Source organism: Acomys russatus, chromosome 1 (assembly GCF_903995435.1).
Source record: "Acomys russatus chromosome 1, mAcoRus1.1, whole genome shotgun sequence".
NCBI lineage: Eukaryota > Metazoa > Chordata > Mammalia > Rodentia > Muridae > Acomys > Acomys russatus.
The window spans coordinates 91,809,869-91,833,245 of NC_067137.1; the positions used below are offsets into that span (position 1 = coordinate 91,809,869).

General features: G+C 42.4%; 1 protein-coding gene across 2 annotated transcripts in view; it reads left to right on the forward strand.

The window, feature by feature from the left end:
* The window catches only part of Pcnx1 (pecanex 1), a 151,773-nt gene that overhangs the window by 102,097 nt on the left and 26,299 nt on the right, over positions 1-23,377 (forward strand). For both annotated transcript variants that reach the window (XM_051148609.1, XM_051148601.1), the window contains 9 exons: positions 2,499-2,531; positions 8,962-9,133; positions 9,648-9,758; positions 12,427-12,518; positions 14,093-14,202; positions 14,655-14,760; positions 17,150-17,242; positions 20,978-21,128; positions 22,966-23,107. In XM_051148609.1, the coding sequence (XP_051004566.1) occupies positions 2,499-2,531; positions 8,962-9,133; positions 9,648-9,758; positions 12,427-12,518; positions 14,093-14,202; positions 14,655-14,760; positions 17,150-17,242; positions 20,978-21,128; positions 22,966-23,107 (1,010 nt within the window). The remainder of the gene's footprint in view (positions 1-2,498; positions 2,532-8,961; positions 9,134-9,647; positions 9,759-12,426; positions 12,519-14,092; positions 14,203-14,654; positions 14,761-17,149; positions 17,243-20,977; positions 21,129-22,965; positions 23,108-23,377) is intronic.

Here is a 23,377-nt window from a genome sequence, read left to right on the forward strand (position 1 = left end):
TTTTTTTGAGACAGGGTTTCTCTGTGTAGCCTTGGCTGTCTTAGACTCACTTTGTAGACCAGGCTGGCCTCAACATCACAGAGATCCGCCTGCCTCTGCCTCCCGAGTGCTGGGATTAAAAGTGTGCACCACCGCTGCCTGGCCTGATTTATTTATTTATTTGTTTTTGTCTGTTTATAGCTAACAGCTGAAGTGAGCCATGTAGGTTATTGCTGTTTCTTTATTATCAGTCCCATTCTCTGTTAATTCTCATTTAACATCTGTTAATACCATCCTCTATCTTTGTGTCGTCCTCACCGGGCACTGTGACTGCTCAGCCTGTGTGGCTCTGGCTCCTCGGATGACTCTTCGTTTGTCATTGCTTCTTTACTCAAGCACTACTGACTTTGTGAGACTTCTCTTGGGCCTTGTCTGCCTGGCTCTTGGTTTATATAATTGCCAGAGAAGCAACTTTGATGTCTTCAGTCATCACTCCATCATGTGAGGCACATCCAGATTTAGATGTGAGCGCTTCACATCTCTCTGAGGCCTGAGGCCTGTATGTCTAACTGACAGACACCGCACAGAGCACACCTCCAGGGGATGGGTTTCTTTCATGGTTTTTTTGCTTTTGCAGTGAGAGGCATAAAAAGTTCTTTTCTTCTTCACTAACAAGTAGCCGAAGTCTCTTTGGTTAAACAGAGTGGACATGTTAAAAGTGCTGCTCCTTATTTTTGCATCTTCTTCAGCCACTTCATCCATCCCTTTGTTGCGTTGACCTATGAAAACCTCTTCATTCTCTGGCTCTAGTGTCCCTTGTTCCATTAATTTTGTCTGCTGCTTCCAGGTTACTGTGTTTAAACAAGGGAAAGGCAGCAGAGATTTTTTTTTTAACTAGATGGCTAGAATGTTAGTGTGTCATAAACAGAAAAGGAGGACTGAGGTGACTGAAAGATGACCCAGACGCATCTCCAGCCAAGAGCCAACTGCCAGACTCAGCATGTGTGCTGTGTGTGGAAGTGCAGGCAGAGATGGGCTGTTCTGGGAAAGTTGTGTTGTGTGCCGTGGAAATGCACTGGGATTTGGGGGAAGTACTGATGTGAGAACCAGTTTTATACTGACATTAGGACATTTTCCCAGGATACAGTGGGATTGCCTTTGATTATTTTGGTGCACATGCAGATACCAAATTCAGTTACCACTGTTTAGTAAACACAGAATCTATGAGTGCAACTGGAACTCAGATGCTAGCTCAAGTTCCTGTGTATCTCCTGAGTGGAAGAGTGGGCTATACAATATGGCATCCTTGCTTGCACATAATAAAGAGCCAGCTGAAAGCTGTCTATAGGTTACCATCTCAAAGCAGTAAGCTGAGTAGTTGCAAGTTACTAATGAGCCAAATTAAGTCAAAATGAGAGGCAGTATGTGCCTGTTTACAATCCTGGTAAGCCAGCTCCCGGAGCCGGGGCTTCATGGTGAGAATTAATGTTTGATTTCTTGACTGCAAGACATTTACTAAAATCACTTAAGAACATTTTAAAAGCTGCTTGTGATAAAAAGAACTTATAGGCAACTAAAGAATGCTTACAGTGGGAGAAATAATCTTCCCCAGGTACCAAATGGTCGTTCCTGAGAGTAACATTATACAGACTGGGCATGTTATAGTTAGGAATATGTATGTGTAACCATTGACATATGTACATGTAACAGAAATTTTTTAAAGTTATGAATATAAAAGAGAGCAATGGTGGAAGTTTGAGGGAGGAAAGGAAAAGGAGAAATGTATAATCTCAAATAATAAAAGTAGTTTTTAAAATGAGATAGATATGTATCACACACACACACACACACGACTTTTACTTGTGCATAAGGAATGAATTGATGGTGGTGGCAGGATAATTTGTTTGAGTTTGAGGCCAGCCTGGTTTACATAGTGAGTTCTAGGACAGCCAGAGATAAAAAGAGAGACCCTGGCTCCACAAAAAGAAAAAACAAAGAAAGGAAGGAAGGAAGGAAGAAATTAAATATCATTTTTTCAGAAATATATATGGAACTGGATATCATCATGTTAAATAAAATAAACTCAGCAGATATCACAGGTTTTCTCTCACGTGCATAATAAAGATTTAATGTATGCATATACACACTTATAGTTAGATACATACACATATGTAGTTGGGTACACACATACAATTGGATACATATACACATATAGTTAGGTACTTAAGACACACATACAGTTGAATACTTACTAGACATAAAAGCAGAAAGGGCAGTACCATAGAGGGAGAAGGGAACAGGCGAGATGGGAGAGCATAAGAGTGAAGGGTGAACATTAATAAAACACACTGATACATATAAATGAAAATCTTATGACGAAACCCGTTATTTTGTACACTTTGGTTAAGAGTACAGAAATGAAAATAAACTGTTGTGGTCTTTTTGTTTTTTAAGAAAAAACTTGCTTGTGAAATGCATGGGACTGAAGTAAAATAATCTGTCTTTCTGTTCATTTCTAGAGTGTTCAACCTGATTCTTCCTCTCCCAGACACGTAAGTCCCCTGAAAGGACCATAAGTTCCAGCTCCCCGACACCCAGCCAAAGCCTGTAGTTTCCCCTGGCATGTGCCAGGTTGAGTGATGCTTGCACTTGTCATCTCATCTGCGTTCTGACACACTGTAGTTGACTCATGAGCAGGGAAGGAAATGACACTGTCCTGCCGGACCCCGAATCCATCTGCTTCAGTAGAGTGTCTGTCAGTTAAGCAGACGTAATCCACGTAAGCCTGGTGGTTTGCATTTCTAAAACTTGAAAATAAAGAGTGAATAAGTACTGAAAATAAAATTTTGAAGTAGAAAAAACTTACTTTACTTTTTTTATGATGAATTAAGAGCAAGAATAAAAAGAAAACTGCATTTGACTGCTATTTAAGACTTTTGGGCTAAGGAAAGAGATATGATCTTGCTAGTGACGCTGTGTCTGCTGAGCAGGGAGCATGATCTGGTTATGGATCTGTGTAATAGAAACATAGAGGATTTCTCTACAATAGCGCAGGGCTGGGTTTTGTAGTTCACACCTGATATCTGTAGGAGGCTGAAGGCGGAAGATTGCTAGTTTTCAGCCAACCAGAGCCATGTAAGTTCCAGGCCAATCGGGCCAAAGAGTGACATCCTGTCTTGTTTTTAAAAAAATAAATGAATGGATAAATAAGCAAACCAGTTTAAAAAAAAAATAAGCTCCAAGATTAGTGTTTTGTGGAGTTTCATTCCTGAATGTAATGATTTTTATCCTTACATTGAACTAGTCACTGTGACCACAACAGAAAGTAAAGCAAGTGGGAAGATGTGTTGCTGATGGATATTGTCATCTATAGGGTACTCTTGCAGTGTAACGACATGTGTACGCATTGCTGTGTAACCCAAAGGAATAGAGGAATGCTGGTGCCCTCTCCTAGATTCCTGGGTTAAATTTTTCATGTATGGCTCAGTCCCTTCCTATCTCACTCTGTTCTCTTTCCTCCCTTTCTTTGTAAGCATAATATCTCTTTACCTCCAGTCCGTTAGTGTGTTTCCTCGGAGCATTTTGTGGGTTCATTCAACACAATTGTCAAAGTTAGGACATCAGCTCTACCATGATGCTGTTGTCAGTCTGTAGGTGTTTCTCGGGTTTCATGTCTTCTCTTAGCTGGCAGTACAGGCGTCCTGATCTGGTCTCTTATCTGGCAGTACAGCTGTCCTCATCTGTTCTCTTAGCTGGCAGTACAGGCGTCCTGATCTGGTCTCTTATCTGGCAGTACAGCTGTCCTCATCTGTTCTCTTAGCTGGCAGTACAGGCGTCCTGATCTGGTCTCTTAGCTGGCAGTACAGGCGTCCTGATCTGGTCTCTTAGCTGGCAGTACAGCCATCCTGATCTGGTCTCTTCACTCTTTTAACCCCTGGAGAGGCTCCTTTGTATTTGTTTTTCTTGACATTGAAATTGTTTATGGACTTAGGCCAGTTATACCATAGACTACTCCCCAGTTTGTGTTTGATGTTTCTTTTTTATTAGAGGTTAGTGCATTCGGGGAGTGGGAATATCCTCAGTACATCACACACAAGTGTGTGGCACAGATTTACCCCCACCATGGTGTGAATGTCAGTCTTTTTTTTTTCCCCCTTAAACTTAAAAGTTTTTTTCTTTTTTAATTAATTAAACATTTTTTATTTTTATATATACATTTAGGTGATTACACATATATACAATAGACTACCTATGCTAAGAAGAACCACGACACAATCAGGAATTACATATATGTTATATTCTTAGTGTTTTGGTTATTTGTATTTGAGAGCCTTGGTGCATCTAAAATTCTGAATGTAAATCAATCTCCATCACATCTTGTCATTATCAACTTAAAACATCTATCTAGACCTAAAAACATCTTAACCCCTAAACAACTAAGCATCATTGTAAAACTAAGCTACCTGGTCTTCAACTCCATCAGAGACTTGAGAAGGAGTAAACTTGATTATCTGAGTATGCCGGGAGTGCAGGTTAGTAGCTTTCCACATGAGAGGATGACAGAGACAGTTTTCTACCTGAACAGTCACCCAAAACTCTCTATAATGTTGGAGCATCATCTTCAGCCTTCTGGCCCAATATATCTGACAGACATATTTGTGTGGCAGGAACTATTGAGGACTTGCTTACCTTGTCTTGGTAGAGTTTGGCTGTTGACTCTTCCTGCATCCAAGCTTGCCCTTTTTTAGACAGAATTCTGTCTGTGGTAGAAATGAGGACTTTTTGCCCAGTGGCTTGTTAGCCACATTTGAAGCCATCTCCATAAGGAGGCTCTTTGATGCTTATCATCCTCTTTGAGGTAGACTGGGTGTTGCCAGGAGTTGACCTGTCTCATTGTCAGCTGTCCACTCTCTCCGTATCTCTTCAATAAAGCACTCGAAGTCCTAGCTAGAGCAATAAGACAACTAAAGGAGATCAAGAGGATACAGATCAGAAAAGAAGAAGTCAAACTATCACTATTTGCAGATGATGTGATAGCATACATAAGTGACCCCCAAAATTCTATCAAGGAACTCCTATAGCTGATAAACACCTTTGCACAGTAACTGGATACAAAATCAACTAAAAAAAAAAAAAAAAAAAAAATCAGTAGCCCTCCTGTATAGAAGTGACAAACAGACCGAGAAAGAAGTTAGGGAAAATACACCCTTCACAATAACCACAAATAATATAAAGTACCTTGGTGTAACTCTAACCAAGAAAGTGAAAGATTTGTATGAAAAAAACTTCAAATCTCTGAAGAAAGAATTTGAAGAAGATTTCAGAAGATGGAAAGATCTCCCATGCTCATGGATCAGGAGAATCAACATAGTAAAAATGGCCATCTTACCAAAAGCCGTCTACAGATTCAGTGTAATTCCCATCAAAATAAACTTTAAACGTTTTAAAATTATTTTTATTTTATTTGTATGGGTACTCTGCCTGAATGTATATCTGTGCATCACCTGCATACCTGGTGCACATGGCAGCTCAGGAGAGGATGTAGGATCCCAGAAGTTGGAATTACAGATGGTTATGAGCCTTACATGGGCTCTGTGAGTTGAACCTGGATCCTCTGGAAGAGCAGCCAGGCCCCCTAGCTGCTGTGCCATCTCTGTGGCCACTTGTATTGCTTGATAACCCTGTAGAAGAGACTTTACAGAAACTCTTCAGAGGTGATGAAAGTCATCTTGTCATTATGCTAAAACAAGTTTTGTTTTCAAGAACCAGATGAACGCTTGCTTAACAGCTTTGCAACCTTACTGAGATGATTCCACTTCCCTGTGCAAGGCACTGCTTTTCCTTACCCTATAGAAGCGTTGGGGGCTGCTGTCAAGTATCTGAAAACTCTGCTGCAGATGCAGGTGTTGGATGCTTGGGCTCCAGGCCTGTCACACTGTTCCTAAAATATGGAGTAGTAAGGAAGTAGAGCCCTGTGGAAGAATGTTCGATCAGGGCGAGTGACCGTGAACAGTATATTACACAGTTCTCGGCCTTCCTAAAGCTACAGCCCTTTAATATACTTCATGTAGTGTTAACCCCCAAACATAAAATTATTCCGTTGCTACTTTATAACTGTAATTCTGATACTGCTATGAATTGTAATATAAATACAGGATATCTGATAATGTGACCCCTGTGAAAGGACCCAACCCCAAGGGGTCGCATGCCACAGGTTGAGAACCACTGGTATAATGCCGCCCCCCCCCCAACCCTTGTTTTCTTTTTTAATTTCTGGCTACTCTGAGGTATATAGTGTCCTCTGCTATGGATACTTGCCCAAATGCACTGTATGGCCGTGAACCCACAAATAAAAACTTTGGAAGCAAGAGCCCAAATAAGACATTCCTTTTTTTTTTTTTTTTTTTTTTTTTTTTTTTTCCCAATATAGCACCTCAGGTTCCTTCTCATAATGAATAGCTGAGTAACAGAAGCGTTATATAACTCGATGTATTTAACAGGTTTTGAGCTGTGCCTGCTGGATATCTCAGGAATAGCCATCATACTGTCTGCTGCCTGCCATGCCAGGCACATATTAATAAGTGGATTTCTGGAATTTCAATGCTACAAAATATTGCTTATCACTTGAGGAAGGCAAACTCAAAAATCCTAATGCCATAAATGGCCACATGTGAAATGACCTCTAATATTTCACCAGAGCTAGTCATCTTCTCACACACAACAAGATTTAAAATCTGGACAAATATTTGTAATATATACATGCCTCCCTTACCAGCATGTAGTCTGCCTCGTATGACAAATGTACGTTTTGGTTTTACAAGTCTGTTGTTACTGGCATGGTTCACATTTCAGTATTTCTTTGTACTCTTTCTCAAAAACAGAGGCACACATCTGGCATCCACATCATACATAGACCACACACACACACACACACACACACACACACACACACACACACGCTGATGGGACAAAGCAAACTTCTCAGAATACCAGATGGAAACAGATTATTCTCGAAACAACAAGATGATGGCAGGCACCATATATACAAACTTGCAATCCTTCTCCCGCTGCCACCCAGAGCGGTATCCTCTGAAGACAAGAGAATCACAGTGGTTTAAATCCTCTACATGTGTTCAGTGTCTGTGACCTACTGAATGACTGTTCTTCGTTGTCACCCTGACTGGATTGGAATCACCTAGAAGCACACCTTTGGGTGTAACTTTGAGACTCTTTCCAAAATAGGTTTGAACTGAGGTGGGAAGACCCATCCTGAATGCGGGCAGCACGGTCTCTGGAGCTAGCTAGGGTTGCAGGCTGAATGTAAAGGGGATGAAGGAAGGAGCCAGATGAGTGCAGCAAGCTCCTTTCTCTGCCCCCTCCTCTGTGGATGGTGAGGAGTACTAGCTTCTGGCTCTTGCTGCCAGTGTATGCTGGACTCCCAAACAGCGGGCCAAAGTAGTTCTTTTCTCCTTAGTTCTTTTTGTCCCAACAAGAAGAAAAGTAACTAACACAGTAATATTCATCAATACTTGACCCTGAAATCCTACCCAATAGGAGATATTATTAAAGCTTTGTTTATAGAAACATTTCCTAACTTACCTAACGCTCCAAGAAACAATGTAGTGAGCGTTGATCTTTTAGATGACGATGTAGCTTGAGTTTTCCTCAGATCGACAGTGTTACCGTTTGGCTAGACAAGGCTCTGAGGCTAGAGAAGCCGCATGCATTGTAGGATCCTTTCTGGCTTCTCCCAGGTAGAAGCCGGTAACACTGCTGCCTGTAAGAATGTGTCTACAGCTATGAGGTGTCCTCCACATACCCTGTGGAAGAGCTTCTGCTCTCCTGTGATGCCATCCTTTTCCTCTTGTAGTTTTAAGTCTCTTGTTAAGAAGAACTTGTCTTCGCTCACATCTTACCACTTCAGAGATTTCTGCTCACTTTAGTGTCTACTGGCTTCTTGCCTGAATCAGTTATCGTTTGAGCGTAGCTACATTTTGATTTTCTAATTCTGTTATTCTGTGTTATTTAATGACTTCCTGAAATGAACAGTTTTATCTTCTGTCGTAGCTGATTATTTGTGGTGTTGATAATGAGCCCAGTACCTTGTGCATGTGAGACAGTTGCACCTCAGCCCTGTCTCTGTGCCTGTTTGTGTATACATAAGTGTGTGTGTGTGTGTGTGTGTGTGTGTGTGTGTGTGTGTGTGTGATTTGTATATTTATGTGAACTTATGGGTTACATATAATGGTACAGTACTTTGATACTCAGTTACACTTGACTTGGCCATTTGGAGCCTGTCAAATTGTTCTGTGTCCTCTTGGCATAACTCTGTGATCCTTTAATGCAGTGGTTCTCAGCCTTCCTAATGTTGCAGCCTTTTAATACAGTTCCTCATGTTGTGCTGACCCCCAATCGTGAAATAATTTCTGTTGCTGCTTCCTAACTGTTAATTTTGCTACAGTTAATGAACCATAATGTTTTTCTGATGGTCTAGGTGAGCCCTGCAAAAGGGTCATCAACCCCACGGGTTGAGAACCACTGTTTTAATGGCCATTTTCCTTTCCAAAAAGCAGTGTGATCCAGGCTGAACTTATACTTTCCTACAGGCCCCAAAGACCTATTCTTTCCATGAAATCCTGGCTCTTTTTTGTGAATAGCATCTATAAATTGGGATCAGGATTCTAGTAACTATATTACTAGAATTATGTGTTTAGGTCCTCTTAGTGGGTAAAGACAGGTAACTTGTGCATGTGCGTTCACTTCTCCTGTATCTGTTTGTATGTCTACTAACAATAACGAGTTCCTGCTGAGAGCTCTGATTCTGCTGCTATTGTAGGGATCATGCTGTTCCTTTCTGTACTTGTCCTCGGCGTTCACACAGGAATGGTTCAGACCGTTAGAGCATAAGCCGGTAGCGAACTCAGGAGCTAGTTGTGGCTCTTATAGTGAACTAAACTGACAAAGAAAATGTATTGTTTACAGGGTCATAATCGCATCATTGCCTACAGTAGGCCAGTTTACTTCTGTTTATGTTGTGGCCTCATTTGGCTCTTGGATTATGGCAGCAGAAACCTAACTACAAGCAAGTTCAAATTATATGGAATAACTTTCACCAATCCACTGGTGCTTCTGTCAGCCAGGGATTTGGTTATAGGTGAGTCATCTTGAAGAAATCTCTGATCTTAACATTAGTTTATTTGTTTGTAATTTGCTGATACAGATATAATCAGCTTATTTTGCTTAGTATAGTCATATCTCTGAAACAACTATAGAGTCTCTAAGAATGAAAAGGTTAATGTTGAGTCAGTATAGTAATTCTTTCTTGGAGAAAATGAGGGATAAAGATTTTTTTAATTATTATTATACAGTTTAAGTTCATGTTTTGTTTTTAAAAAAAAAAAAAAGATTGAAATGATTTCCCCTCCCTGCTAGAAATTTAATACTAGGCAGTGCTCCATCACTGAGCTGTATCCCACCTCCTTAAGATGGTTGTTAAAGGTATTCTTTATAGTTAGAAGAATTTAATATCCAATAGAAAGTAATTTTAGATTGTATCTTTTAACGTCACACAGTAGGAAGTGTTAAATTTGACTTCATTGCGTATGGGCTTTAACTGAACAAGAGGATGGATGCAGTGTTTTTTAATAAACTTTTCTTTCCTTCCATAGTGTTTACACTCTGTTTCCCAATAGTATTTTTCATTGGTCTCCTGCCTCAGGTGAACACGTTTGTAATGTACCTTTGTGAACAGTTGGATATCCATATCTTTGGTGGGAATGGTGAGTGAATATGGGTCACTATACTATGGGTCATGAAGTGATAGACTGAACATTAAAATACTTTTCCACTTTCCATATTGGAATTTAAATTAACAAAGAAAGGGTACTTATTTGATAATTGAAGGCAGAAAGGCAGTGAGTTAATTGTAATTAAGAAAAGGTGAGGTCTGCTATTGTAGAGAAAGGTCAGGAATAGCGGATTTAATGTGTATGAAGTAACAAAATAATTTACAAAAGGAAAGTTGTAGACTAGTCCATGCTCCTCCCCACCATCGATAGGGGACATGTTCCAAGTCCCGCTGCTGTGCCCAAACGCACTGCACATAGGAGGACCTGTATGGACTGTCTTTCCTGCACGAGAGATAATAGCTGTGATAGTGAAATAATGAAGGGCACAACTGTGCAGTTTATCCAGCCAGCCTAGTTTAAAGTGTGAGCTTCTGGCTCAGTGGGAAACTGTCTTGAGACAGTAAGAGAGGACGACCCCCAACACCCTCCTCGCCTAAGCGTGCTAGACACACATGTGCACGCACCCCACAGTCACATGCTACAACCAAGTGAAAGTAAGTGTGGCCTCTCTCTTCCTTTCTCTGGAATTTTCTATTTAATATTTTTGGACTATAGATGACCTCAGATAATGGAGCCTTGCGAAGTAAAACTGGAAAAAGAGAGGCTGCTATGGAGATTTACCTGACATCTGTATGCAGTCACAGGATGTTTATAACAGCATCTAGGCTAAGCAGGATGAGGTCCGATTGTACTTGGATTCTGTGCTGGGGTGTGCATTTGGCATGCCCACATGCTTGAAAGGAGAATGCCAAAGCCAGAGTCAAAAAACATTTTACTAAATGAGCTTTTAAGAACTATCTCTGGTTTGTTTTTTTTTTTTTTTAGAGTTGAATATGTATACATTAATTGATAACTCAGAAAATCTATTTTCTTACAATGCATATATTTTATCTTTATAAAAAATCCAGTTAATCTGAAAGATAGTGTCCTGCAGAACTTGAAAGCAGTGCCGCTGGCAGCTACTGTAGTTGAGATAGCCTGTCTCTTCATCTTAACAGTATTGGGCAAGAAGAGTACGCAAACAGAGGGAATGCCTGAGAGAAAAGCCATTAACTTTATAGTTCATTTTCTTCACACTTCATGTTTGGGACCCTCATTTGCCTTCCACATACATGCACTGAAACCATCTCTTGATAAGCATTGACGGCATGGCTGAATGTTCTCTTTTTCAATTTGATGTGCAGTGGAGGGAGAGTGGTGTGTGAATGTGAGTGAGTGGGGACATGCACTGTGTGCAGGAACGCTTGCTGAGGCCAGAGGAGCGTGCTGGCTGTCATCCTTTCTACCTACTGGCCCAGAGCTCACACTTGAGCCAGCTTACCTGGCCAAAGAGTTCTCAGTGCCTGGGTTCTGTCTGCCAGAGCTCCACAGTCCTAGAATTACAGGCATGTGCAGCCATGCCCAACTTTTTACATGGGTGCTGGGGATTTGAACTCAGGTCCTCATGTTTATTGTACCATTCCTCCAGCTGATCTGGCTTAAATTGTAAATAGAAAATGAAACTTTTCTGTGTTGCTGTATATTATACGAGCATGTTTTTATGTTTCAATGTATGTAATTTAGAAGCTGGTTTCTTTGATCAGCTCAGCTTAGTGAGGAGAAGACAGTGCCAAGGGCCCACTGTTGGTGTCTTGCTGAAGCACATGGTGGCTTGGAGTATCAGGCCTTGTTCTTGTAAGCTACAAGTGTGCAAAGCGTTAGGTTTTTAATAACAAATAAATATGCCCTGTGGATTTTCCTTCGATCACTGTGTGAAATCACATTAAGGAGCTCTCTCGGCTGTATCTTTAAATCCTAACTCTGCCTGCTCCTTATTGCTAGTAACCCTGTTGGGTCAGTTGTTGCTGTTGACATTTCTAGGAGAGTTACACATCCCTGAACCAAATCAGCAGATGGGAATATAGACCTGACTGCTGTAAGTAAAGTGAGTCCTTCTCATGTAGAAAGTGGTTAATTTATGCCTCCATTTCAGGCCTTTGCAAGCTTTGTTTTCTGGTTCATTTTATTAATGTAAGATACATTATTAAAAGGGTTAGTTTTTTTAATTATGGGGGTGCAGGTGCCTGTGGAGGCTGGAGGCATTGAAACCCCCAGGTCTGGAGTTACAGGTGGTTTTGAGCTGCCTGGTGTGGGTGCTGGGAGCCAGCCTCTCCATGAGCGCGGCGTGCTCATAGGGCAGCCGACTCTCCAGCCACCTGGGTACATTTTGAAGCCTATTATAGGTGAAACTCTGCGGTAAATAGATCTTATCAAAGATTGAAAGTAGAAAGCAAGGCATGATAGCTGCTCCCTGTAATCTGAACACTTGGGAGGCTAAGGCAGAGGGATTGCTGAGAGTGGCAAGCCAGCCTGAGTTAAGAGTGAGACCCTGGCTCAACAACATATTGGAGATAGAAGTCTTTGTCTTAAAAAAAAAGAAAGAAAGAAAGAAGGAGAAGTCTTTGTCTTGTCAAATCTTACGAATTGTCAAATTTTGTGAAAAGGTGGCTTTTAAGTCTCATGAGTAGGTAAGTATTGTGCTAGTTGATGGACTTCTCTGCATTTGAGTGCTGTCTGTGGGTGTTCTGAGCCCTGGTTTTCTTCCTCCTTCCCCGTCTAGCCACCACCAGCCTGCTGGCAGCACTGTACAGTTTCCTCTGCAGCATTGTGGCCGTCGCTGTGCTGTATGGGCTATGCTTCGGAGCTTTAAAGGTAAGCGGCAGACTGCGGTGTGTCTGTGTCGGTGTGACTGCTGGCCCCTCCTGCCCTGTTGGAGCACTCCATCACTAATTCCCCCGTGCCCCCTGATGCTCGTCAGATTCTCTCATACCTTGAATTTTAAAGCAGTCTGATGATCAGTCAGTATTAAAGGAAAAGTCTTTTTCATACAGTAATCCCAGGTTACTCCTGAAAAGTTTATGAAAACTAGACTGAGCTGGAAGAGAGGCAAGCACGGTGTCACACGGTGAACAGTTGTCTGTTCTGGCTAAGAATATATGTAACTACTACTCACACCAAGATTGATTTGCATTGATAAGAACATGTTTTGGCTGCGGCGTAGCTCAGTGAGAGAGCGTTTTGCCTAGCATGCCCAAGGCTGCTGCTTAGCCCCCAGCACAGCCAGACAGAGCAGAGCGAGTCCAATTGCTACAGTCGGAGGCACATGCTCGTAAACGGCACGAAAGCTCGCTCACTGTTGGTTTGATTTATGGACATGGCATCAAGCCACAAGTCCTTCCCACTGGAGCGAATTTGGGGACTGTCTGGAGAAGGAGAAGAGGACTAGAAACGGTCTGGCTTCAACCGCTGGTTACATAGTGGCATCTATGAGACACTATTGGAAATCACAGAGTTCAGGAACAAGGGATTTTTTTACTGTGAACACTTTATTTGTAATGTGAACACCCCATTAGTAATGTGGTCCAGCGGCATACAGCAGTAGTCATATAGAAAGAGATTTCTGTTTATGCTTGGTAGATACAAACGTCATCAACAGAATTGAGTCATAGAAGACGGCCACTACTGTGGTTTGGCAGAGAAAAATGTGTGAGAACCCTGAGAGATGATAGTATTTAAGTGCTAGATAAAACGGGCTCACAGGGGATGGTCAGAGGCACTCAGGAGTCTGAGAGGTTCTTTTAGATTTGGGACCTGATAGACAAAAGTAGTTTCTTTGGCCTTTTGAAGGAGGAGACAAAAATTACTTAACATTTAAAAGGAGCTTTTGTGCTTTCTGGAATATAGCTGTGAAGCACGTGGACGTGATATGGGTTGTTTTCTAGTTTTGTTTTTTTTTTTAAAGATCTGAGAGTTGGTTTACATCTAAGAGTGAAGAGGGACGTAAACTCAGTACAAGCTACAAAGTGAGCAGTGCTTGAGCTGAGAGAAGTGACAGCAGTGGACGTGAGCCTCATTACCAAAGGACAGGCAGAGGGAGCTGAAGCTTCTTAATACAAAAGAAATGGAGCAGCTTGACCCCAGATCTCCAGAAAATAGTGACTCTAATGTGAGGGGCTGGACTTGAGAGGCAGAGGCAAGATTGGCAGTTTGCAGTCTTCTACAGCTACGTAACAACGGGAAGCCATTGGAGGCCAGCCTGAGCTGTGAGAGGGTGACCCCTTCTCAGATGAAAAGAAAAAAAAAAAAAAGTCATCTAAATTCACTTGGAACAAAGTCCAGTTACTAGTATAGCTAACGCATTTTACACTTTAAATTACTGATATAAGAGGATTATATGTGAAGTCATAGGTTACAAACATATTTTTCTCCGAATTTCTTTTCATCAGGATTCCTGGGATGGCCAGCACATTCCAGTACTTTTCTCTGTGTTTTGTGGTTTGTTAGTGGCGGTGTCCTATCATCTCAGCCGACAAAGCAGCGACCCCTCTGTGCTCTTGTAAGTGAAAGCAGCTGTTACTGTGAACATCTAAGTCTCTCAGCCCCGACAGCTCCTTTCCTAGCGCTTGTTAAGTGGCATGGCCACTCTGTCTGCTAATTATATTAGCTGAGAATGTTTGTTGTTACATTTTCATTTTTTAAAATTTCGTGGGGGGGAGGGAGGGGGTAAGGGGGCCAGGGTCATCAGATCTGCTAAGAACAGAATGTGCTCTTAACTGTTGAGCCATCTCTCCAGTCCCATGTTTTGTGTTGTATTTTTGTTTTCCGTCTCAAGTTTTAATGACAGTACTTTCATGTATGCTTATTTATGCCAAAATCAACTAGTGATTAAATATAGTTGGATTATTTGACTTTCTACCACAAATAACTTTGATATTTAAATTGCTGGTGTTCAAGCTTTAGGCATATATTCTGTTAAATACTTTTTCTTTTTTTTTTTTTCAAATAAAGCTCTTTGATGCAATCCAAGATTTTTCCAAAAACTGAAGAGAAAAACCCAGAAGACCCTCTGTGTGAAGTGAAAGACCCACTGCCAGAAAAGCTTAGCAATTCTGTTGTAAGTGCAGCTTTCTGACAAGACTGTGCTTATGGCGTGCGGCTGTGTTGTGTGCTGAGTGCTTTTGAAATTGGAGGAAGTAAAGTGTCGGCAAGCATTGCGCTCCGTCATGTTCATCTAGGTTCTAGCATACTAGTTAAACATCCTCCTCCCACAAGTCCAGAACAGTCTAGCCTAGGACTCAACGCTGTTCTGAGTGCTGACATGACCACACAGCGGGCACTGCACACTGAGCCGCCTCATGTTAGCAGTCACAGGCAGATCACAGGCACACATGAAAACATGAATTTTGATTTTTTGTGTGCAGCTCATCTCCCCAAATATGTCATATCACAGATGGAAATATGGCCAAATCTACAAACATCCACAGTCTCACATACTTCTGCTCCTAAATACTTTGGATAGGAGCTAGTGAGCCTGCATAGGAAAGGCCCTGTCCTCACACTTGGTCTCAGTATAAAAGAGTATGTCAGAGGGTTTCATGTTGAGTAAAATTAAGTCATTGTCCCTAGAAATGTGTGTCTTCTTCAGGGGAGACAAGGATCTGACCATTGGATACAACAGTAGTCCCGCTATTCTCATTTCACTTCTGATGGTTTTATTTACTGGTGGTCAACTCCAGACCAAAAATATGAACTGGAAAATCCCAGCAATAAGGCATCTATAAGTTGTAAATTGTACAGCACTCTGAATAGTAGGATGAAATGTTGCAGTGCTCCCCCCGACAGGAAGCATACCTTGTCTGAGGTATCTGCTGTGCTCACCACTGCCACCCATCAGTGACTTAGTAGCCCCTGCAGTTATCAGTGTGGCTATAGGGTGAAATACCACTGCAGTTTTAGGTACCCATAGGATCATAGAAGTTACTACTTAGAGGTAAGGGCAGAATACTGTTCAAACTGTTTAATAGAAGTTATAGTTTTGTTATTATTTCTGTTGATTGTGCTCTATTTTTCAAGGGCAATATAAAAAGTGTATGTGCTCAGCAGTTACCAGCACTGTTGCGCTTGCAGAAGACCTGGCTCCAGGTCTCACCACCCACTTGGCTGCTTGCAACTGCCTATAACTCCAGTCCCAGGAAGTCCAGTACCTCCTGGTGTCTGCAGGCACTGCACATATGTTGTAGACAGACGTGCATACAAGCAAAACACCTATGCACATAAATGCACAGAAAAAAATTTTAAATGTGGTTTCCAGGTCAGAGAAAAGAGCAGCCTGCTGACCTGCCGTGCTGCTTAGAGTACTTCTTCTCAGTTCAGTTCAGATTGACGACGTCTCTTTAGTCGCTCAAAAAGTGGGTTCTAGAGAGTTTTGTACAACAAAACACACTTTGTCTGTTTTATTTTAGATTGTTTTTCTTTTGTTGTGCTGGGAATTGAACCCAGGGTCTTAATGCTTTCAAGGCAGAAATACTCTTCTATCAAAACTACGTCCCTGCCCCTCATCTTAGATCATTATGTCTGAATCATGACCTTTCCTGGCCATTAATTAACATAATATTTATTTGCAGTGAACATGACTGTTCACAAATTCTTCAGAAAATCAGAACTACCTCAAGATAGCGTAAAAGGAAATTCTCTTATTTTAGTTTTTGTGTTCATGTTAAGCATAGTGTGATGTTAAATGCAGCTTGTGTATCAGCTGATGAATAAATGGCCAGGCCTGACAAGAGGACCCTGCATTTTACTAGAGTTGAGTGTGCTTCCAAAAATTCAAAACCTGAAATGCTCCCAAGTCACCGTTCAGAGAAAACCTGGACTTGTAAAACATCTGTCTCAGCCTTCAGAGTTTCAGTCGGGAATCCTCAACTGGCAGTGCCCATACAACTCCAGAGGCCCGGTGGACACCAGAGTGAAAAATACTTTTGGTCTTGAGTTCAGATAAGGGAACCTCAACCCCGTAAAACCAGTGAAAGAATAAATCTCAAGAGAAAATATGAAGTGCGCATGCACGTTTTGATGCCTCAGAAGATAAGCAGTTGTCCTTTTTGTCAGTTAAAAATATCAAAATGTACTGACCAATGAGAGGGAAATTTTCTAGAAGACTTTGTGTTTACAGTGTTGGAAACTAGATGTTTTGAAACCTCAAATATGAGAAAAATGCAGAAGTAAATAGATTTATTCTACATAATTATTTTATATAAAAATACCTAGAAATACTGAAGTATACTGGTGCAGAATTCTTTCTTAAACTTTATCAATTGGGAAAGGGAGATATTTTTAAAAACTGTATGTTAAGAGGAGTATAGTGGTATTTGGGAGGTGAAGCAGGAGGATTGGGCATTTAGGGTCTTTCTTAGCCAGATGCAAGTTGGGGCCAGCCTGGTTACGTGAGACCCTAGCTCAAAAACACGTGTGTAATTGTTGGACGATTGTCCTTTGCCCCATAGAGTGAGCGTTTGCAGTCCGACCTCGTGGTGTGCATCGTCACTGGTGTGCTGTATTTTGCTATCCATGTGAGCACAGTGTTCACAGCATTGCAGGTAAGGGATCCATAGACTTAACGCTACTGACGGGGAGACGGGCAGTAGGGTTGTTTGTTTGTTTTCAGTAGTAAGTTTGGTTCCTTCCCAGTTTCATACATGTATACTGTGTACTCTCGTCGCCCCTTCCTGACTTCTGACAGCCCTCCCCCTTCTCTTTCCTCTACTCACTTTGACTTTCTTTTGTGTCCTGTCTGACCCAGAGCCTGAGTTTGGAAGTAACTGTGGGAGCCTGGTGTGTGTCATGGGCACACAATGCAATACTGTGTGTCCTCCTCTCCTTTGCTGCTATTGAGCAGCAGTCAGGACCCCCGAGTCTCCTCACCATCCATACCTACTGCTAGGAGGGCCTGGCTTCTGTGGGCCCAGTGCTGGCATACACAGCTGCTGGGAGGCCATGTGCGCAGCTGTGCTGTGTTTAGAATATGGTACCCTACTGCCCGTCTCCCCGTCCTTCTGCTCCTACGTTCTTCTTTCTGAGACAGGATTTCTCTGTGTAGCCTTGGCTATCCTGGAACTCACTCTGCAAACCAGGCTGGCCTTGAACTCGGAGATGCCGATGCCTCTCTGCCTCTCTGCCCCTCCACCTCTGCCTCCCAAGTGCTGGGATTAAAGGTGTATGCCACCACACCCGACTGCTCCTAAATTCTTTCTGCTCTCTCTTCTTCAGTGTTCCTTAAGCCTTCAGGAATATATGACTTACTGTTTATGTATTTTACTGAATTTTCTCTGGGCTGTAGGCCTCTGTGAGTGTACAGAGCTTTCCTGTGACTGCAGTAGTCTGAGGTAAATTGGATGCACTTGTTTCCTCACCCTGCTAGCTGCACACTCCAGGTCGTGTCCATGAGTTCTTCCAGAGGCTCCCAAGTGTCATCTAAGTGACATCTGGTTTTCCACAGAGTAGATTATCCTAGAGAAAGCCCCAGCCAAAGTGCACTCTTTCAGAGTCTCTCTTCCTTATGCTCTTAGTCACATAGAGCAAGGGAAGCAAGTCCACCGAGGCACAGGCACTAGGAAGTCAGGGCCATAGGACCATGTCAGAGGCTGGCTGCCAGTCCGTCCTCTGGCCCTGTGATTCATATCCCTCCTGAATGTAAGATGTGCTTTTTCTCTACAATCCCTCACTGAGTAGCACTGGAGGGGTTGAGTCTTGTGTGGGCGAGTTTAGGGATGGGTGAGTACTCTGCTCCTTGTGTGCAGTTCCACACGGGCAGTTCTGGCATCCAGATGCCACCTCATGCCCTTGCCTCACACTCTGATGACTGTTTCCAGTGTTTTCATAAAGTGTCACTTCCTTCAGTCCAAAGATGTCTGAAAATGTGTCTTGTTCTCCAGATCTTTTACTCTTTACTCTGTTTCTGAGGAAGTCTCTGTTTCACTCCTGCTTTGGGAAGGTATTGCCTGGGGTGAACATTGTGTGATGATGTTTTGTGAAATTGTCTTCTGCAATATCGTCTCTCATCAGTCCCTTTAGAGTCTTTTTCATTTGTATGATTTTCATCTTTAGAAGTCTGTTGAGACTTTTTTGATGCTGTACATAGTAGTATGGACACTGATCCAGCTGTTATGCTTAAGAGCATCCTTGTCTTCTGATCCTGGCATCTGTACCACTGTGGGCTGGTTCTGATTGGCTGGTTTACCAACTCTTTCTTCCACTCTCTGTCCACAGAGTACTCCCTGGGTTTTAGGGGGTGGTATAAATTTAGTTTTTTAGAGTTGGGCTTGTTTCTGCACTTGGGGCAGTCTCTCCATCCACACTGCTCTTGTAAGGACTGGCTTCCCTGGTTAAGGCTGGGAGCTGCCTTTGTCTGAAGTGTAAGCAGAGGTACCTAGAGCGCAGTTTGCTGTTACATCAGGATAGTTAACCACAGAAACCCATTCCCTGAGTGGGCATGGTGCCTCCAACACTTGGGTTGTTAGCCAGGCTTACAGTGCCGGGCGGGGGTCCCAGCACTGCCCTCTGTGGAGCAGGTCTTGAATGCATTCAGAGTCCTACAGAAATTTTTGAGTGGATACCAACAGTGTACATTTTACCATTTAGTATTAAATTTTTTATTTCCAGAAGTACTTGAACATTGTTCCTAGACACTGTTAAGCACTTATTAACAGTTTGATCACCTCAGGTCTTGCTTTCTGTTAAAGCAATTGCTGAGGTGAGTCAGGGGCCAAGTTTAGCTTAGACCACGTGTATCTCTCACCACTAAGGGTAGGCACCCTTTAGGCCTCTCCTTGGCACGTGTGAACCTTGAGCTTTCCCAGGCAAGCTGGTGAGGGTGGCGCTCTCCCAGTCCTGTGAGAATGATGTATGCTTTCTTGTCTGACTCCTTCCTGATTTCTTCACAGTTCCTCACATGTGTGTGCTTCCCGTTCCCGTGAGTACTTGAAGGACCGGCTGCAGATCTCAAGGACTCCTCTGTAGTTGCCCTTACAGAGCTTGTCTTTGCTACTTTGTGGGTTCTTCTTTTACCCACCCTTCATTTCCTGCCTGCACACACACACCCCTGCCCCCCCCATTTCACACAACACAAATGAAGGAGAGAGAGAGATCAGTGAACCTAATTTCTTTCTTCTTGTTTCTTCTTTGAACATGACTATTAACAAATGCAGCCATGCCTCCTGAATGACCAGCAACCACCAACCTACCCTACGAAAAGTTTCCAGAATTCTAAACATCACAAAATCATAGAAACAATCTACAGCTGGCAAAACCTCTCCTCTGCTAGAGCAGGAGGCAAATCATAGTCAGCTACTGCAGTCAGAAGCAGCCCGATGTCCCCACACTTGGCATTAAAACAAAAACAAATTCTTAAAATATTTCTGTGCTTTTAAAGAAACCAAAATTCCAGAATTCTCAATGCACTGTTAGGTTCACAACGGTCTCTTCTGGGAAATCCAGCCATTCTCCCACCTTCTCTTGCAGCCGTGAGCATGAGTGGGGCAGGCCCAGCCCCTCCTTGGCTCTCTTTCCTCTGGGCATAGACTTATTTCTGTAAATTTTGCCTTATGCAAACCACTGGGTTATGTGTTTTGTTCAGTTTTGGTTCTTCCATATGGGAATGGAAGTCACTGTTACTCTGTTTGGCCAGAGGCAGCGGCTCACTCGATTATTTAGTATTGTTAAGTGCGTTTGCTTCTTTTTCTTCTCTCTAATTTGAATACTGAATTCCTCCTGAACACTGAGAAATGAGATAAGGACCAGTGTTCCTTGGGTAAAGCTGGACACTCCTTCATGTCTGAGGGGCTCCAGGTTCTAAATATAAATGACTTCTGGTTTCAATATTAAAGAAATGCTGTTGATCCTGCCTCCTGTGGATCTAACCGTGCAGGTACCTACCTCTGACAGCATAGCAGATGAAAACAAAAGAAAAGCCCCTTTGTTCTGTGCCCTTCCACTCTATGTCCTTTATCTTCACTAGTTCAAACAGTTGTCTGGACGGTCATATAGAACATTCTTGAAGCAGGAGGCAGCAGCTCTAGCCCCTTCAATTGAATGTAGTGTCAGACACCAAAGTAGTTACCGTATTTCAGATACGTATAAGGACAGTCAGCTAATGTTCAGTGACTTTTTTAGGCAGGAAAAAAAAACCCTACAGATACAGAAGTAGAAATGGTATTTTTTAGATTCTAAGGTTGACTCTGCTGTCCCCATCATCAGCTGAACAATGAACAAAGAACTGGGAGCTCTGCAGTGACCCCACCAGGCTCCTGATCTCCTGAGCTCTGCTTTTCTTTCAGCCTGCTCTCAAGTACGTGCTGTATGCACTGGTCGGCTTGGTGGGTCTCGTAACCCATTACGTGCTGCCTCAAGTGAGGAAACAGCTGCCGTGGCACTGCTTCTCCCGCCCTCTGCTGAGGACAGCCGAGCACAATCAGTATGAAGTTCGAAGTAAGTGTGTCTCACACTTGGTCTTATGGCTCACTTCATTATGCCAGCAAGTGAGTAGAAGGGACGTCATTGAGTCCACTGTTTCCTGCAGTGGATTTGAAGCTCCTGGTAAACCATCTCCTGCAGGGCACAGTCTTCAGTTGAAAGAGCAGTGGCTGCTCTCCAAGACCGTCTTCTCAGTAGACTTACAGCTCCCTGCTCTAATTCTCACAGACCTGTCACTGATGTGTCTTACATTTGACGTCTCTCTCTAGCAGTCCCTAATCAATTTTCTCCCTAATGAATATACAGGCAACCTAATCCTCCTCCAGTCCTCTGTTTAAAAGGTTTTAACTTGAGCATTGGGAAGGAAGGAAAGGCCTTTGCCCCTCACTCCACTAGAGACACGGTCCTACCTATGAACAGTAGAGCAAACCTCTCTGTAACTGCTGTTCACACTTGGGATAAGGAATAAAATGACTCAAAACACATAGGAGGCCTGTCCATAAGCAAGCTTCTTCCATGCCACTGTAAACCTGCTCTTCTTGTCTGTGGTCCTGTGACTGAGAAGGCCACGCTTTCCCCTCAGACTTGAGAGGACCACTGTGAGCAGGGTTACTCACCCCTCATTTGAGGATGCATTGATATTTTTGGAGAGCACTGAAACCTTTGAAACGGTAACAAAGGTGACTTTCTGTCCTCACAATGGGCCTCTTAGTGACACTGCCTGAAGCAGTGTGGCCCTCAGCAACACAATGCTGATGAGCAAGGTGTGTGGTGACACTGGAGACCATTTAATAAGGGCAACTCTCGGAAACGGTAAGAATTGGTATTGTCCTCCTCAGTACACAGAAACACAGCCCAGAGGGACAAGCTTGCCTTTGCTTTTGCATTCTGTGAGGAACTATTTCCATCACTTTATATATAAATAGTATCAGATAGATCTAGTTCATTATAAAAATCAATATTTCTACTGGTTGTGCATTTCTTTATTTTAATCAGTCTAAATTTTTACAAATTTTGAAACACCATAACATGTTTGACTTACTGAAAGTACTAAGTGGGAGTAAAGTTTTTCCCTTGTACTGATGTTGGAAATGTGAAGACTGCCTAGCAGCCTGGTGCACTGTTTTCAGATAGCCCAAGAACTGTTGCCTTAACCTTTACAGGTCACTAGTGATGAAAATGACCTATAAACTGGGTAAATGTAAATCGTGCATGTGTATATCTACAATATATATCTTCACAGTTTAAAACCAGATACTTTAATAGATTGCATGTATCTAGAGATGAGGCCAAGCCCAAGAACCTTTTCTATATACAAAATGAGAAAAAGTACAGTGAAAAATAAGGTCTTAAGAAAGAAAAGTTTTGCTTTAGATGCCGGTCCGTGATAGACAGTTGCCTTCCATGTGTACGGCCCTGGCCTGACCCACAGCTTCACACAGACAGCTTATAAAAGTAAACTTACCTAGGGCTGGGCATGGTGGCGCACGCCTGTAATCCTAGCACTCGGGAGGCAGAGGCAGGTAGATCTCTCTGAATTCTAGGCCAGCCTGGTCTACAAAGCAAGTCTAGGATAGCCAAGGATACACAGAGAAACCCTGTCTCAGAAGAAAAAAAAAGTAAACTTACCTAGCTATGAATCGTGTCTAAGTCAGAAACTCGGGGGTGTAGGGGTGTGTACACTCGCATGAGTGCATGTGTCAGAAGTTAGTCATTCAAGTATAGGCTTCTTACATTTTTATACTGATAGCACTGAGCTAAATTTGAGTCATAATTTCATCCTTTCTTTTTACCATATGACTGACTTAAGCACTGTATGAATTGTGATTTTCTGGACTTGTTGCCTCATCAGATGCAGCCACTATGATGTGGTTTGAAAAACTTCACGTGTGGCTTCTTTTTGTGGAAAAGAATATCATCTATCCACTGATTGTCCTCAATGAACTGAGCAGCAGTGCAGAGACAATTGCCAGCCCAAAGAAACTGGATACAGAGTGAGTGCACAGTCCTCTGGTCCCTGTCATTAGATTGGGTGTAAGCAGTGTGTTACACTTGGTAAAGCAGTCTTGAATCATTGCTCAAGTGCCATTGAGCACTGTGTCTTTGGCACACAGCATTGGAAAAGAAAAGGCTCAGGTGAAAATTTCTCTGTCTTCCTATTTACTTTTATTTACTTGTTTGTTTGTTTGTTTTCGAGCATCACTGTATTTACTGTTCTTGACTTCTTGTCAACCACTTTTTTATGAGAAGATGCTTATTAAGTA